The sequence below is a fragment of the Meriones unguiculatus genome, chromosome 3 (assembly GCF_030254825.1).
Source record: "Meriones unguiculatus strain TT.TT164.6M chromosome 3, Bangor_MerUng_6.1, whole genome shotgun sequence".
Lineage (NCBI taxonomy): Eukaryota > Metazoa > Chordata > Mammalia > Rodentia > Muridae > Meriones > Meriones unguiculatus.
In genome coordinates, this window is record NC_083351.1 from 134,520,850 (window position 1) to 134,536,680 (window position 15,831).

Here is a 15,831-nt window from a genome sequence, read left to right on the forward strand (position 1 = left end):
CCAGGCAGGCTAGCTGATCTGAGAGTGTCTCTCCCCAGTGTTTACAGTTTGTACAAACTTGGGGAGGGAGGGCCAAGTGGACATGGCCAGTTTCAGGGACTTCCTGGAGCTGTTAAGTTGTTTATTTCCTTCGCCTAAGAGCTTCCCTGAAGGGTGGAATGTTTCACCTCTTCTGTAGACACCTGTGTCTTAACAAGCTTTCCTCTAAGACGGAAGGGTTTAATCTCAGAGAACCCTGTACACAGTAGCCTGTACCTGTCAGCACCTTTACACACAGGATTGCCCAGGCATCAGGCTTGACAATTCTCTGGGCAACACCAGTGTGCAGCCAAGTGTAGAGAGCTCTCTGTGTGTGCTGCACACACGCTATACACGCCCTGCACATGTGCACACGTTTTGTCTCGCTGGGTGTAGCTACTGGTCCGGCAGGCACAGTGTCACTTGAGTGCTTAGAGGTGGGTGTGCTTTCAGGCCTGCGCAACCCAAACGTGCATTTTTCTAAGGTCCTGGGATGGAGCCCACCCTGGGAAGCTTTGTGGGTTGGAACCGTGCTGAGACTCTGCTCGTGGGCAGGGCTCTACGGGCAAAGCAGGCTGGGAAGTTTGGACTGGGCGAGAAGGCTGTAAAGAGCCGCGAGAAAAACTTGCATATAAGATAATAGAAACTTGACAGGACAGCGACTTTGGGGAGGAGCGACCAGGCGGCTCAGCGCGTCACCTTCTCTTGCAGGTCCTGCTTCCAGCAGCCAGCTTGCTGCAGCTCATGGACGTTCGGCAGAACTGCTGCGACTTTCTGCAGTCTCAGCTGCATCCCACCAATTGCCTGGGCATCCGCGCGTTCGCAGATGTACACACCTGCACGGACCTCCTGCAGCAGGCTAACGCCTATGCAGGTAAGGCAGGGTGGCCGGCTGGCCTCTGAGCCTGTGGATTTAGTCACCCGGACTGCTGGGACGCCCCGAGATTCTGAGAAGTGGAATGAGGTGGCTAGGGAGACAAAACACAGATACCTAACGACGGACAGGCTTAGCCCCGTTTGACGCGTAGAATATGGTTAATTTGTGCGTGGATGGTATAGCTAGCAGAGAAAGCTCTGAGAAGAGCCGGGAGTGTGTGTCAGTGTGCCCGTGAGAGAGTATGCGAGAGTGAGAGTGTGACTGTGTGAATCTGCACACGTGCAAGCATGTGTGTGTGTGTGTGTATGTGTGCGCGCGTGTAATGTAAACTAAGCGTAGTGCTGAGATAGACCTTCTTTGTCTAAGTTAGTTTTTCTTTGACGAAACTCCTCTGTGTAGAATACGTCCCGGGCGCCTAGTGATTAACAAGTGCCCTCTTACACACCGTCTTGCTTCTAGACTCACTGATTTTTAAATCTGAAAGGAATTAAAGTGCAAGATGGACGTCGTGGCACACAGCTGTGATCCAGCCCTGCAGAGGCAGGAGGACACGACAAATTTAAGGCCAGTCTGGGCTATACAAGAAAACCCCACGTCAAAACCCAAACCAAAGCAAGCAAATATGCCAACCAATCCCCAAGCCACAGTGAGGACGCAGAGTCAGGTTCCCTTTAGAGCCAGTGCCTCGGGCCTGGAGAGACGGCCCCTCAGTTGAGAGCACACACTGCTTCTGTGGAGGACCTGAGCTGGCTTCCCAGCCCCCATGTTATTGCCTCATGATCATTTGTAACTCCAGGTCATGGGAGCTGATGCCCTCTTCTGGCCTCTACACACACTTGCACTCACTCGCGTGCGCAGCTACACTAGGCACACTGTGTGAGCCTCAGTCTGGCAGCATGTTGTCTGGGTGACACTCTCTCTTGAAGAGCTCGGCATCCTGGTATTTGAATGGAGTCTTGGGAAGGAGGAGAAACGAAAGTAGCTCTTCAGCCCACCGTGTTCAGCAGGACATTCTCCCTCAGCATGCCCTGCAGCAGACGGAAAGATCACAAGTTATCCGGGAAATGGGTCTGGTCCTTTCAATTGCTACATTTGTGCACAGCTGCCTCTTTGCCTGTCAGTGGAACGCTTGATCTCATGTCATGCCTGCTCTTCTCTTCTGCTTCCTGACTAGCCACGACCTAGGAAATGAGCTGAGGACCTGTTGTATTAGCTCTGGATAATACAGTCCCGGGATGCATTAGCTCCTGCGTCCATGAGATGACCAGCATGTGCTCTGTTCCCTTCCTCTAATCAACCTCTTGGCATAGAGTGTTCCTCCATGTGGACATACGAATGACCAATGTCGACAGTCACAGACTGTTGAACTCCATACCATTGGTCGCAGACTGTCCACGAGTGACCAGTGGTGAAGACGTCCTTGAGCCTGACCTTTGTGAAGGACTTCCCTAGGAGCCCCACTCCCAATCCTGTTTTCCCGAACTCCCCTGCCTGTCATCTGTCCACTCGTGCTGTCCTCTCTCCACCCTTTCTCTCCTAGCGAGGGTCTTGCGTGGAAGCGCCCCCTTTCCTCATGGATGCTGCACAGATTTGACTTAGCAGGAGCTGGGTCAGGGCGAACACCTTTGTGTGTGATCCCACTGTAAGCGTTTGTCAGTGTGGCGGGGGTTCGACGCTCAGGTGCTTGGATGGACTTCTGTTGCCCTCTTCCCTGTCTCCTCCACCAGCCTCTCTGCTAACCTGTGTAGCATATACATGTATGCAAAGCATCGTGTCCCGTGTCCCCCCCCCATCTGACAGTAAGCCGGATTTGTGGGAGGGTGGAGATGATGCATCCTGCTGGTGCTCCTTGGGCCTGAAGCTGTCAAAGGGATCGTCTTCTGGCAGCAGCTTCTGCACATGTGTCTGTCTGTAGGCAGCCTAGATGAATTTCCATTACTAGTATTTATTGGGGTTTTCCTTTGGTTACCCTCCATGGTAAGCCCTTCATGAACATCTTCCTTGAACGTACACAACAGCTGAAGAAACCAGGTCCCGAGAGGGAAGATGATCTGAGGACATGCAGCGAGCAAGGGCAGGGATGGAATGCAAGCCCAGTGCCAGCCTTTGTGGCCTATGTCTTCCGAAGCGCCCAGCTTGCACAAAGGGGTGGCTCCACAAGCCATAGTGAGGTGCACAGGTAGTTAGAGTGGGCCTCCTCCGCTGAAATGGTGTGCTTGGTAGCCTGTGTCATCCCGGCATCAGACAGCGTAGACAGATGGAGAGACAGCTGGTGCCAGGACAGAGTTAACGACACTGGCGTCGGGGAAGCACAGGGTGCGTGTCCTGTTCTCTTCTTGGTGGCACACTGTACCCAGCCACACGGAGACTGTCCCCCCACCGCATGGGTGGCCATTCCTGCCTCAGTTAGTGGGCTTGACAGGCATGGACTCTCCTCTCCGTGGTGCAGACCTGGGGCCGTCTCACAGGCGGCTTTCTGTGTAGCCTCAGCTTTGTACAGCAGGGGTCCAGGATGATGATGCAGAAGTTAAAACTGCAACGAGGAGACAGGAGACAGGAAGCGAAGGAGGACCGCTGTGCTTAGAGAGGGAGGACAGAAAGATGTCTGACGTCTGTCCTCTTTGACTGCCGTGGGCCTGCTTCACCTCGTTGATCTTGTACGCCTGGCCTCAGGCCTGGCACTCTTGGACACTGCTGCTTCTCGAGACACAGCTGTCACTTTAGTTTGTTCCAGCGTGAGTTTCGATATGTAGCGCGTACTGGGGTCACGGGCAAGGAGCATTGCCGGGCTTGTGGTCACATGCCTTCTGGGAATCTGCCTTGCATTACGAAGCATTTTCGGGCCAACATTGCAAGGAGAGCCTTTGGATCAGATCCAGAAGGGAGGCCAGCCAAAGCGTGGGGCTGAGCCTCTCTGTGATGGGGATGGTGATGTTTTCAGGATGACAGCGGTGACAGGGGAAGGAGGACTGTGCTCTGGACCCCCTCTCCCTTGACCCCTCTTCTCCACTGACGGGCCTTCCACAGCCGGGTCCAGGCTGTAAACGCTAGAAATCGTGGCTTCCAGCTGCTACTGTTCAAACCGTACTCTCGTTGGGGAAGGGGACCAGTTCAAGGCTCCTGATTTGGGGTTTTCTTTATCTGGAAGCACAGGCAGGCAGGTGTGCTGTCCTTCTTCCAGTCTCTAGCCAACCGGGCTCTGCCTTCACCTGTCTGCCGCCCCCATGCTTGTCCCTAAACCCTTACTTTTTCTACGGAAACTGTCATTTCCTGAGACATTGCTACTATTTCAGCTTTAGTACAAAACCCATCACTGATCATTCCAGGAAAAGCAAACTGGCAGGATGGCACAGTCCCACCCACAGCAAAACTCAGGCAGCTCCTTTGTATGTTAACCCGTGGGTCCCTCTGGATCTCTTTCATCAGGAACATGTTTTATGGGCTGGAGAGATGACTCAGTGGTTAAGAGCACTGGCTGCTCTTTGGGGAGGACCCAGGTTCTATTCCCAGTACCCACCTGGTGCTCACAGCCATCTGTAACTCCAGTTCCAAGGGACCTGACGCCCTCTTCTTTCTGACCTCTGAGGGCACCAGGCACTCATGCTGTGCACAGACATACATGCTGGCAAACATGCATGAACATAAAATAAAATAAAGAAAAGAAAAGAAAACGAAAACAAAAACAATGCTCCCTAAGCTAAAAGCCTTCTTAGTGCATTCTGGGCAGTTTATCATATCTACAGTTACATTCCCATACCATTATACTAAACCACATAAATAGTTCTATACTATTGTATGAGGCAAGTTACCTTCTTGTCTGTCAGAAGTGAAGGTGTGAGAGCCTGTCAGTCTCCTGCTAGTCTCTTTGAAGGGCTCAGGGGGAGAATATTGGGCATTCCTATGGAACGTATATATTATGTGTTTTAGCGGACACAGGAACATTCTGTACCCATTATGCTTTTAGACTCTTATCACCTTGCTGTATATGTTTGGATGTATGTCTGCATACCCTGTGCGTGCCTGGTGCCTGTGGAGGCCAGAAGAGGGCACTAGATCTCCATAAGCTGGAGTTCTAGGCAGTTGTGAACCACCATGTGGGTGCTGCGGGCTGACCCAGGTCCTCCGGAAGAGCATCCCGTGCTCTGGCCCTGTGAGCCACCTCACCAGTTCCTACCCGTCATGCTTTTATTTGCCCCAATACAAAATCTTAGAGTCAGGTCCAGATTCTTGAGTAAGGCTGTTCATTTTAATGTGTGTGTATGTGTGTGTGTGTGTGTGTGTGTGTGTGTGCCCATGTGTGAGATAGGGCTACGCCCTACCAGTACTGGCTCTCTGTTGATGGATGTTAATACTTCCAGTTTTACTTTTATAGACCAAACTGCAGTGGGCACTAGTTCTTTTTACATTTATTTTATATCGGTGGGGGCTCCTGGACTCCGTGGTGCGTGCGGAGCTCAGAGCACAGCTCAGGGCGGTCACTTCTCTTCTTCTACCACGTGGGTCCCAGGGCTTGAACTCGGCCACAAGTGCCCTCTCGCTGGCCCTCGGTAAAGCAAGTATCCCTAGGTGTAATATTTTGGTAGGGTATAATCTCGGTAGCATAAGTGGACAACAACAACAACAACAAAAAAAGCATACGTTTAAAGTGATGTGTCCGGAGATACGGAACAGTTGTAACTGCTCGTCTAGTGTTTGGCCCTGGGTCTGATTCCCAGTTCTGTATACATAGACGAGAGAGGTACTGCCAATTTTCCCTCCGAACAAAACAAACCCCAAAACAAACTGAGGGCTCTTGCTTTCTGGTTAAGCCTCCTGCCTTCCAGGTGAGGGAAAGACTGGGTAGGGGCGGTGCCTCCCTGCTCCAAGGACTGTCCAGTTTCCGGTTTGGATTAACCCCTGCCTGGCCCTTGCAGCTGCAGCTGTCCGTGCTTCATCCAGTTCTACTCCCAGAACTGATGTGCCGGGGACTTTCTTTCCTGTGCCGCTGTCACTGTCCTGCCTGTTCTGTGGGGGAGGGAAGGGGCCCTTCAGAAGCTGATCTCTGCCCTCAGCCGGCAGTATCCCTGTCCTTCTGGGTGGCTGGAGGCTGGAAGGGGGCCTCTCAAGTTTTGCCTGTTTCCTATCCCTTGCAATTGTTGCTCTGCTTAATCTTTAACCTCAGAGGCCAGGGCCAGTTTATGAGGACTTTGTTGCTTCATAGTTTGAGGGCTGTGTGCCTGGGCTGTCAGTGGAGCTGCTTAGCCATTTTAATGGGGCCTCATTAAAGCGATGGCAATTAAAATTCTTCGGGTATGTTGTTTACATCAACCTGCCAAGGCTGGGCTGAAACCCTCCAGCCACAGGATGGAAAAGCCATTTAGTTTCATGTGCTCATGAGGGGAAATGTCTCCCCTTTTTTTTGATTGATTAGGTCATTTGGTGGAATGAAGTAATTAAACCAAGAGCAGGAAGGTTTTGCAAAGCATTTAAAAAACACGATTCTCTGGCGCAGTGAGGCCCTCCTCACTGGGCTGCATGAAGAGAGGATGATGGTGGAGGTAGAGGTGGCGGGAGTTTTTGCTATTTTGAACACTTGCTATGACCCAGGCACAGTGCCCCAAGAGCACTAATGACTGAGCAGTTTTAAGGAGTCTACATCTGTGTGTGTGTTCTTGAGAGAGTAAGAGGAGCATACACGTATATTTTGGAACATGAGACACAGGCCATGTGGAGAGCATTTCCTGCCTTCTGTCGGGTGGGTGAAAGAAATATTTGGAGTCTGAGGGCCTAGCATCTCTGCCCCTTCTGGGAAGAGGTCAAGGCGGTCTCTGTTACTTCCTCTGGAGCAGAGAAATGGTGAGACTGAAAAAAAAAAATCAAATTCTGATCCAGGAAAGCTTCCTGCTGCTCTTTGAAAACTGCACTGTAAGGAATAGGGATGGAGGTGGGGGGGCACTGAGGCAGTTCCTTTAAATTCCTCTTTCCCTGTCAAGTGCTTTGGTTCTGCTCCTGCCGGTCAGTGCCAGCCAGGATTCCCAGGAGCTCATTTCATGGGCATCCCCCACTGGCCCTGGGGCTTGGGGGCTCATGGCACCTCTACAGATAAACCCACATGGCACAGGTGGGTTATGAGCCCCCTTGTCCTAGCTCACAGCTTCATTGGTCCAGAGCGAAGGTCTGGCTCGCTTTATCCCATTAAGGGGAAAGACTGCAGGCTTGGAGCTCGCTTGGGAGGTGGCTCCAAAGCCCTGGGTCTTAAGTATTCTAAAGAACACAGTAGAAATGTGATAATAATTGTAGATACAGACGTTGGTTTGGACCCTGAGAGGTTAGCACTGAGTTGTAGCGCTCATTTTAAAACTCTGTTTTATTTGGGGTGTTTACGCCTCTACCTCCCTTCCACCAACCCTTTAACCCTAGATAAGAGAGTGAAGGTTAGTGGAGAGAGGGGATGCGGACGCCTTTATTTCTCCTGGCTGATTAGGGTTGATGGGTTCCTTTAGGGCTCTGTACTGGTCTCCGTCAATAGCAACTGTAGCAAGCCGTCTCCTCCAAGCCGCTGTGTTGAAATGTGTCTGTCTAAGTGTCACACTGGTCTCTCCAAACTGCCGAACACCACGTGACCCACTTTCTGTCCAGGCTTTCCTATTTATACCCCTCAGAGTCATAGACCACGCCCCTCTCCGTGCTGCATGAGGCAGGCTGTTACCAGCTGGCAAAGGCCATGCCCTGCAGGAGGCAGTTATCAGCTATGGACAAACTAGAGCCCAAACTAGAATCCCATACTTGCGATTAAAACCAAAACATGTTTATATAACCTGATTGAGTTTTAGAGAAACCAAGACTTCTATTACACTGGGCGAGTTGAATTTGGTGTTTCCTTCATGGGTCCCCAGTCCCCATCTCCTAGAAGGACATCATATGATAGAGAAGGGGGATTGGGGTATGGAAAGCCCTATATTTCCCTGGTTGCTGGGGAGACCTTGGGAACACAGGTGAATACACTTTGTCTATCTGGGGGGGCTAGGGAAAAACCTTAATCCAGGGATGATATTGGCTTCTTTTCAGGGATTATTTGGCTTATTGATCTAGAAGTTAGTAGTCTATGAGGGCAAAGCAGAGGTGGCAGGTGGCCACAGCAGCAACGAAGAGCTTATATTTTGAGCCCCAAGCAAAAATCAGCGAGAGCACACTGGAGATGGTACATGGCTTTTGAAACCTCAAAGCCCACCCCCAGTGACACACTTCCTCTAGCAAGGTTACACCTCTGAAACCCACCCAAGCAATGCTGCCCACTGGAGACCAGGTGTTCAGATTCCCAAGAATATGGCGGTTTGAATAGGAATGGCCCCCATAGACTCATGTGTGTGAATGCTTGGCCTGTGCAGAGTGGCACTATCAGGAGGTGTGGCCTTATTGGAGGAAGTGTGTCACTGTGGGGGCGGGCTCTGAGGTCTCCTATGCTCAGTCTCTTTCTTTGCTGCCTGTGGATTAAGTTGTAGGACCCTCAGCTCCTTCTCCAGCACCATGTCTGCCTGCACTCTGCCATGGTCCCCGCCATGATGACAGTGGGCTTACAGTGAACTGTAAGCCAGCCCCAATGAAGTGTTCTCCTTTATAAGAGTTGCCGGGGTCCTGGTGTCTCTTCATGGCAATAGAAACCTCACTAAGACAGACATCTCAATGAAACCACTGCAGAGGGTATGTCTAAATTTTGCAGCCTGTTCTGACCCACAACGCCTAGAGCACCACCATTTTACGGTTACTGTTTTCCCTCTAAAAAGAAAGTTTTTGCATTCATAGCTGTAGTCTCTCAGTTTCTATATGTATGCTCCTCCATCTGTCTCTATCTAAGAGGGAAATTTAGGGGTTTTGGTTACCTATATTTAACTTTACCCCCAATGGCCTTCTCAGGACAGCGTTGAAAATTTATCTTTTTAAATGTGTGTAGGTGTTTTCCCTGCATGTATGTTGTGCACCGTGTGCATGCAGTACCCATGCGGGCCAGAAGAGGGCATCAGATCCCGGGGACTAGAGTTATGGGCAGGTGTGAGCTGCCTGTGGGCGCCGGGAACTGAACCCAGGCCCTCTGGAAGAGCAGCTGGTGTTCTTAACCACCGAGCCATGGCTTCAGCCCTAGGACTGTTTTTATCTTAAAGAACAGATGGAACCCCAGATGAGAATCACCAGGACTTTTCTTTTCTGCCTAGACCAAGTGATTAAAAACATGTCCCTCCCTGACTTTGTGGCCTACTGGTAAATAGACACTATCATTTTGGAGCCTTAATTGAGACCTTGTTCAAATGTTTTGATTACATTTTACTAACGAGGAGCCCAGAGCCTGGATCAAGTGGCTGTGAGGTGAACCCAAGCCTTCTCATTGCCACATTGTGCTGCCGTATTATGTGGGCTGGTGTAGTGGTGTGTGCCTGCCTCTGGGCCTGAGGCTGGAGGATTGAGAGTTTGAGGCCAACCTGAATACAAAGCAGGGACCTGTAGCAAAACAACAGCATCAGAATACAACCAGCAGTAAAATACGCACAATGGAGTAAATATACAAAAACCAAAATTAAAAAAAATAAAAACATAAAACACACTGAAGTCAAAGTAAGACAAACAAAAATCAGGCAACTGCAGAAGATGATTCTTGCAAACTACCCCTGGAGTGGGTGCCATCTAGGGAGCATCTAGGAGGAGGGTCAGCATGGGCCCACAGTCGTCCGGGGCTAGCCTTCTTCCTGGGAAGCTGAGTTAGGTGCCACGTCTTGTTCTTGATTTTTCTACCCTGTTTTTTTTTTTTTAAATTAATTTTGTGTGTGTGTAAATATGTAGGTCTGTGCCGCACAACACATGCAGTGCCCACAGAGGCCGGAAGAGGGGGAGTTACAGATTGCATGAACTGCTGTGTGGATGCTGGGGGCGGAACCCAGGTCCTCTGCAAAGCAGCGCTCTTCCCTGCTGAGCCCACGTTGCTCGCCCCTTCATCCTGTTGTTTTTGAAGTGTTTCCAACGGAAATGGTGGTCTGGGACGGACTGGGGTTAAATGTCTCCTCACACTGACTAGAGAGACAGTGTACTCCCCACTCCCTTTTGCTTCTCCTTTCCTTTATTTCTCTCCCTTTCTTCTTCCCTTCCCATCCCTTCCAGACTCCCTTTTCGAACTCACTTTTATTTCTTTCCCTTCACTATTTATGCCGTCAAGGGCCACAACATCACGTAGGCTCCGTGGCCCTCAGAAGTGTTGCCTCCGATTTCGGCACAAAGTGTGGTGCTGTTGCCTGGAGCATGAATCATGTCCCCTGGATTCCTCTAGATTTTTTTGCTTGCCTCCAGCAGTCAGTGTCATTGCTCTTTGCAGTGTATGCACAAATCCATCTCTTGCCCAGGTAGAGCCCAGTTTTATCTTGGACGTAAGCATCTTCAGTTTTAAGAAGAGATCTGTGCTTACCTGTCCCCTCTCCCCACAGGACTCTGCTCGTAGGCCATTAGAATGGTCTTGCACGTATATTTGTCTTTTTCAGAGTTGGAGTCCCAGCCCTGTCGGGCTCAGGCGTGTCGGTAAGCTGTTCTCCTTCCTGATCGACCTAGACTCCTTTCCCATCCTCTGAGTTTCTCCTGGGTGTCTGGATACCAGCCTTGGCTGTGAGGCCGCTGGTGTACCTCCCCTCTAGGCACCACACTGGGGGTGGCCTTCTTAGGGGGGTTTCAGCAGTGGTTCCTTCAGGGTTCCGAAGCAACCCACTGCAGCAGGAAGGGACCTAGGCTGAAATCCCACACCGCCCCACAGGGCAAGAGGCAGGAGGCTGTTTTTTGCCTTCTTTGTCTCTGGGTTTTCTGGTTTGTTTCCCAGTCCATGCAGCATGGCAGTCCACCAAGCCCAGGTGCTTTTGCTTCATTTGCCATAAGGAGTTTAATTTTCTCATAGCACAGATGTTTGCTTCTTCTTCTTCTCCTCCTCCTCCTTCAAATGTATTTATTATGTGTACAGTGTTCTGCCTGCATGTTCATCTGCACACCAGAAGAGGGCACCAGACCGCTTACAGACAGTTGTGAGCCACCCTGTGGTTGCTGGGAGTTGAACTCAGGACCTCTGGAAGTACAGTCAGTGCTCTCAACCTCTGAGCCATCTCTCCAGCCCCAGATGCTTGCCTCTTTACCTCCCATTCACTCTATGCTTCTCTGTTTTCCATTTGCCATGTTTTGGCCAAGCAAAGCTAAATGTGGGATAGCCAGAGGCCAGATGTGCTGGCTTGTAGACAATCCTGGAAGCTAACAGCCAAAGGCTCAGAGAGGCAAAGGCTGACTCCTCATTCTTCAGGATGGCTGTTCCCCTCCTTGAAGAGCCCGACTTCAGGTCTGTCCTGTGTGACTTTGCTGACAGTGTAGGTCATCACTATTACTGCCAAAGTGACATTGTCAAGCTGGCTAGGATTACCTTTTATCTGAGGCGGGGGGGGGGGGGGAATGTTTAATAACTCTGTGTCTAATAATAAAATATTAGCACTTGGGTAATCTAGATGAAGGTGGAAACTCATACAGGAACTTACTAGGTCAGAAAATTTTCGGTCTAAAATTAAGAATAAATTTTGTAAGGAGCGACTTGAGAAGGTTGTCGTGATGAGCTCAAGAGCTGGAGTTCACTCTGAAGAGCGTTAGGTTAGGAGTGCGCACAGCTCCTGTGAGGACCTGGCCTGGGTTGGCAGCACCTACATGACAGCTCGCAGCTGCCTGTAAATCCAGTTCCAGGGATCAGATGCCCTCTCCTGACTCGTTTATGGGCTCCTGCATGCATGTGGTACACATACATATATTCAGGCACACACACATACAGATACATACGTGCTTAATTTACAAAAGTAATGATTTCAATAAGGTGATGATTGTGGGAGCAATTTAATATGTTCTAATTTTCTTTTGTGTTGTGTAGTTTTACCTGGTATTTCAGTAGCCTCCTGCGACTGGAGGACTCTAGACCTCATCTGAGAGATCAGCCAGGCTGGGCAGGGCTGATGCAAGTGGGAGCTGAGGAGTGCATCCCGTTAGAGTTATTTGAGAGGAGGTGGGGTCCGTGAGAGCTGTTGTGGAGTGAGGCCTAGGGACAGAGGGAGAGTTGTGTGAGCTCTCTGGGGAGAGCTGCCTAAACGGGGAAATGCCGTCTGCGTGAATTTACCTGGGAAAAGCTGGCAAACCATGCCGTGAAACCCACAGAAGTGATGTCGTTGGCTGAGGATACAACTCCCAGATGGCAAAGCCAGGCCTGCACGTGGGCCCTTCTTTCTGGAGTGCTGGCAAGTCAGGGAACACAGAGCTCTGGGTGATGGCCCGCATTGGCCAGGACTGTCTCTTGCAGTCTCCTTCTGTTGTGCTTGTCCTATGGCTTTTGCCTTGCTTTAGCTGTCCTGGGGTTTTCTTCCTCCTAACAGCTCCCCAGTGTGGTTGCTGTGGCCAGTTCCCAGTGTTCATGAACTCTCAGCTGGTTATTTCTGTCAAACAGAGACTTTCTAGAATAGGCTTCGTTTGAGGCCAGGGAAAGCCACGCCACCTTCTGACTTCCTAATGCTCAAGTCCAGCAAGGACCCCAGAGACCTGCTGTCGCAGCTGTTCTAAACCCCTTCTGTGTGGCTGGACTGCGCTTGTGCCCAGGCAGCAAACAGCCCAGTTATGTAAGCAGGTCCCTGTGAGGCTTCATGGCAAGGTCTGTGTCAGCTTTGCAGAGTGTGGACGAGAAGTAAACTCAGATCTCTGCCCCACCATTGTCTGTGCCGCTGTTCAGGACAAGATAACCCAGGGGATACACGCCTTCACTTCAGGCCTGAGGGTCTGGTTCCCCACAGCTGGCTGTCTCTGTCTCTCTCTTTCTCTCTCCCTCATCCCCCGGCTCCTCCTGGGACCCTCTGCCTTTCTCCCCAGCCTCTCCTCCTGCAGGTTGCTGTGGCCTAGCTCCGTGGAAGGCGAGAGAGTGTGGCCTAACGTTGTTGTCTTAACTTCTTGTCTTGGAGCAGAGCAGCACTTCCCAGAGGTGATGCTGGGAGAAGAGTTTCTGAGCCTGAGTCTGGACCAGGTGTGCAGCTTGATATCCAGCGACAAGCTGACCGTCTCCTCCGAAGAGAAGGTACTGGGCCACCCTCTGCTGAACCATGGGTCTCCCTTAAAAATAAAACCCCTGAGACTAAAACCACGGAGGGCCTGTTATATTCTGAATCCTTTCACGTGACAGGGCTGACTGCTGTGGAGCTGCTTCACTGACTGAGCACTCAGCCCGCCACGCCCAACACTGGGTACTTAGGCCCCCTAGCTCTTTCGGCCTTCCCCGAAGCTCTGGGTACAGGCGTTGCTGCTGTCCCCATGTCACAGAAGAGAGGCCCACACCGGACTCTTCCTGGGTCAGGAAAAATGTCTCTGCTCCAGGAGCTGGACTCTAGAGCAGTAACAAAATTACATGAGCTTTGGGGTTATCCGGCGGGCTTCACACCTGATCTCGAGTTTAGGTACATCGGTTGTGTGATCTTGGGTTAAGGCGCTTTGACTTTCTCAACCCCTCAGCCTTCCCTCCCACCCCATGAGGACAACGGCATCAACGCATGCCACAGGGAGGGTGTGGGACGAAACGGAATGATGTGCCGTGTTGAGTTCTTGGTAGAGAGTCAGCCTTAGCCAAGGCTATCTCCACCCTCCCTGTATGTGGGGGAAGCCAAGGCTATCTCTACCCTCTCTGTATGTGGGGTTGGTTTCTTCTTCCTGCGGCGTGAGGACATGGTGAGTGTTCTCCTCATAAACACATGATGAGCCGCTCACCGTGAATCCTGTCTGTTGTACTTGGCTGGGAGATGTGTTTCCGAACTGCAGTGCTGAGTTTCTGAGTACGGGCAAACACACCTCAGGTATTTTCTTCATCCTTAGAGAGTCTCAGGTGTTTGTTTGTTTATTTTTCTACCCAAATCCTCTTAGTCCATTCAGTATTCAAGTGTCAGGTCCTTTTCCTGAGGAAACATTCAAGGGAAATCCACACAAAGAGAGGACTTTATACTTCAGATGGCATGTCTGATGGCGCGTGTCTGATGGTGCGTGTCTAGAGGATGTAATGAAACTTACAAGTCGTTGTGTTTAGAGATGTGGGTCCTGGGCCCCAGGACTCTCATCAGGTGCCTAACTCAGCTCCACCCACAGTTCACCCTTTTGTCTACACTTCTTTTTTTTTTTTTTCAATGCAGTTTATTCAGGAACCTTGAACAATCATCGGACCCTGGGGAAAGCCAGCCCACAGCTTAAATAGCCTCTGGGTAGCCAACCCCAGCGTGCCTCGTGGGCAATGCAGATAGGTCCACATACAGGGAAGCAAGCAAGATCCTCGGCTTTAGCCAAATGTGGAGTTGTTCATGACAGAGAGCACTCACCATCAGGAAGGTGGAAGGCGGAAACCAGCTCCATCTTTAAGGCATAGCATTCCGCAGCTCTCTACAGTTCCCCCTTTTTGTTTTAGACGCATCAGGCAAGAGTAGAGGTCTGATCTCTAATATTAGGAATAAATTGGGACTTTGTACCGATGTTCATTTAGGTGTCATCCACCCAAAGGGCATCAGACCTGTCCGATACCTTTTTCTCAGAGGCGGGACCTGGGGCATCAACCCGCATGCAATCAGACTTGCTCTTCTCTGGGTCGAAAGCGGCTGACCCTGAGTGCAGTGCTTAGCCTCGCATCCTGAGTATAACATTTTAGCTTTTTATGGTAGCCAACCATGCTTGGGGAGACTGTCCTGCTTCAATGGCTGTAAATGATCTGAATGATCATGGCTGCATTACGCTGTTGTGAGACTCTAATCTTGCATATACACCACAGGCAAACCAAGGAGACCAACACCAGAAGGCCTGCTAACGCTCCCATGCCCGCCCATTCCTTCAGATGATTCATGGCTGCAGCAATCCATGGTGATAATCCTGTGGCTAGTCCTGCGTCCACTCTGGTAGAATTTACTGTGATAATGGCCACTCTCAGCTGCTCCATCGTAGTATCGAATTCTCCAGTCCAATTACCTAAAATATAGCTTTGTGTACACTTCTTTACTGGCAAATGTTTATACTTGCAATGAGTCATTGGTGTGGTTTGAGGCCTCTGGCTTCTGCTGCTCTATCAATGCTGGATCCTCACTAGGACTCCTCTCCCATATCCTGCTATTGCCTGCTGTCATGGAGAGCCTGCAGCTTTGGATCTGCAGGACTAGCTCCTTCCTGTACTCCAGCAGTTCATAGATGGGGTAAAATGTTGGGGTGGGCCAGGTCAAAATCTAGGTCATTTTCTTAATTAGTGATCAATGGAAGAGGGCTCAGCCCATTGTGGGTGGAGCCATCCCTGGGCTGGTGGTCCTGGATTCTGCAAGAAAGCAGACTGAACAAGCCATGAGAAGCAAGCCAGTAAGCAGCCCTCCTCCATGGCCTTCATCAGCTCCTGCCTCCAGGTTCCTGCCCTGTTTGAATCCCTGCCTTGGCTTCCCTCAGTGGACTGTGATTCAGGATACAGTAACTTTATCTGCTTAAACCCTTTCCTCTCCTTGATTTTAGGGCATGGCTTTCTAGAACCCATGCCAGTGCACCCTGCTCGGAAAGCACAGTGAGTCTGTGTCTGCTCTGGCAGGATGGGGTGGAGGGCATCATCACTTCCCGAACACCATGGGGCATTCAGATGAGCCTGTCCCCAGTTCCTGCTTGCTCTCTGTGTGACCCTGAGAACTCACCTTAAATATAAAATAAGAATTCCAAGAACACCTCCCTCTGAGAGTTGGCATGAGGATTAAGCAGGGACAGATAAAAAAACAAAACAAATAAACCAAAAAAAAAAACAAAAAAAAAAAAACCCTCGTGCTCAGTAAATGCCATCTGTCAGCACAGCCCTTGCCTTCAAAGGGAAGAAGACACAGTTTGTTCTGGAGCCAGATATGAGGGACCATGGCCCAGGAACACAG

At 50.6% G+C, this 15,831-nt stretch overlaps 1 protein-coding gene across 4 annotated transcripts in view; it reads left to right on the plus strand.

The window, feature by feature from the left end:
- Klhl3 (kelch like family member 3) overlaps positions 1-15,831 on the plus strand; it is a 109,760-nt gene that overhangs the window by 47,075 nt on the left and 46,854 nt on the right. For all 4 annotated transcript variants that reach the window (XM_060380584.1, XM_060380581.1, XM_060380585.1 and 1 more), the window contains 2 exons: positions 730-892; positions 12,877-12,986. In XM_060380584.1, coding sequence (XP_060236567.1) covers positions 730-892; positions 12,877-12,986 — 273 coding nt within the window. The remainder of the gene's footprint in view (positions 1-729; positions 893-12,876; positions 12,987-15,831) is intronic.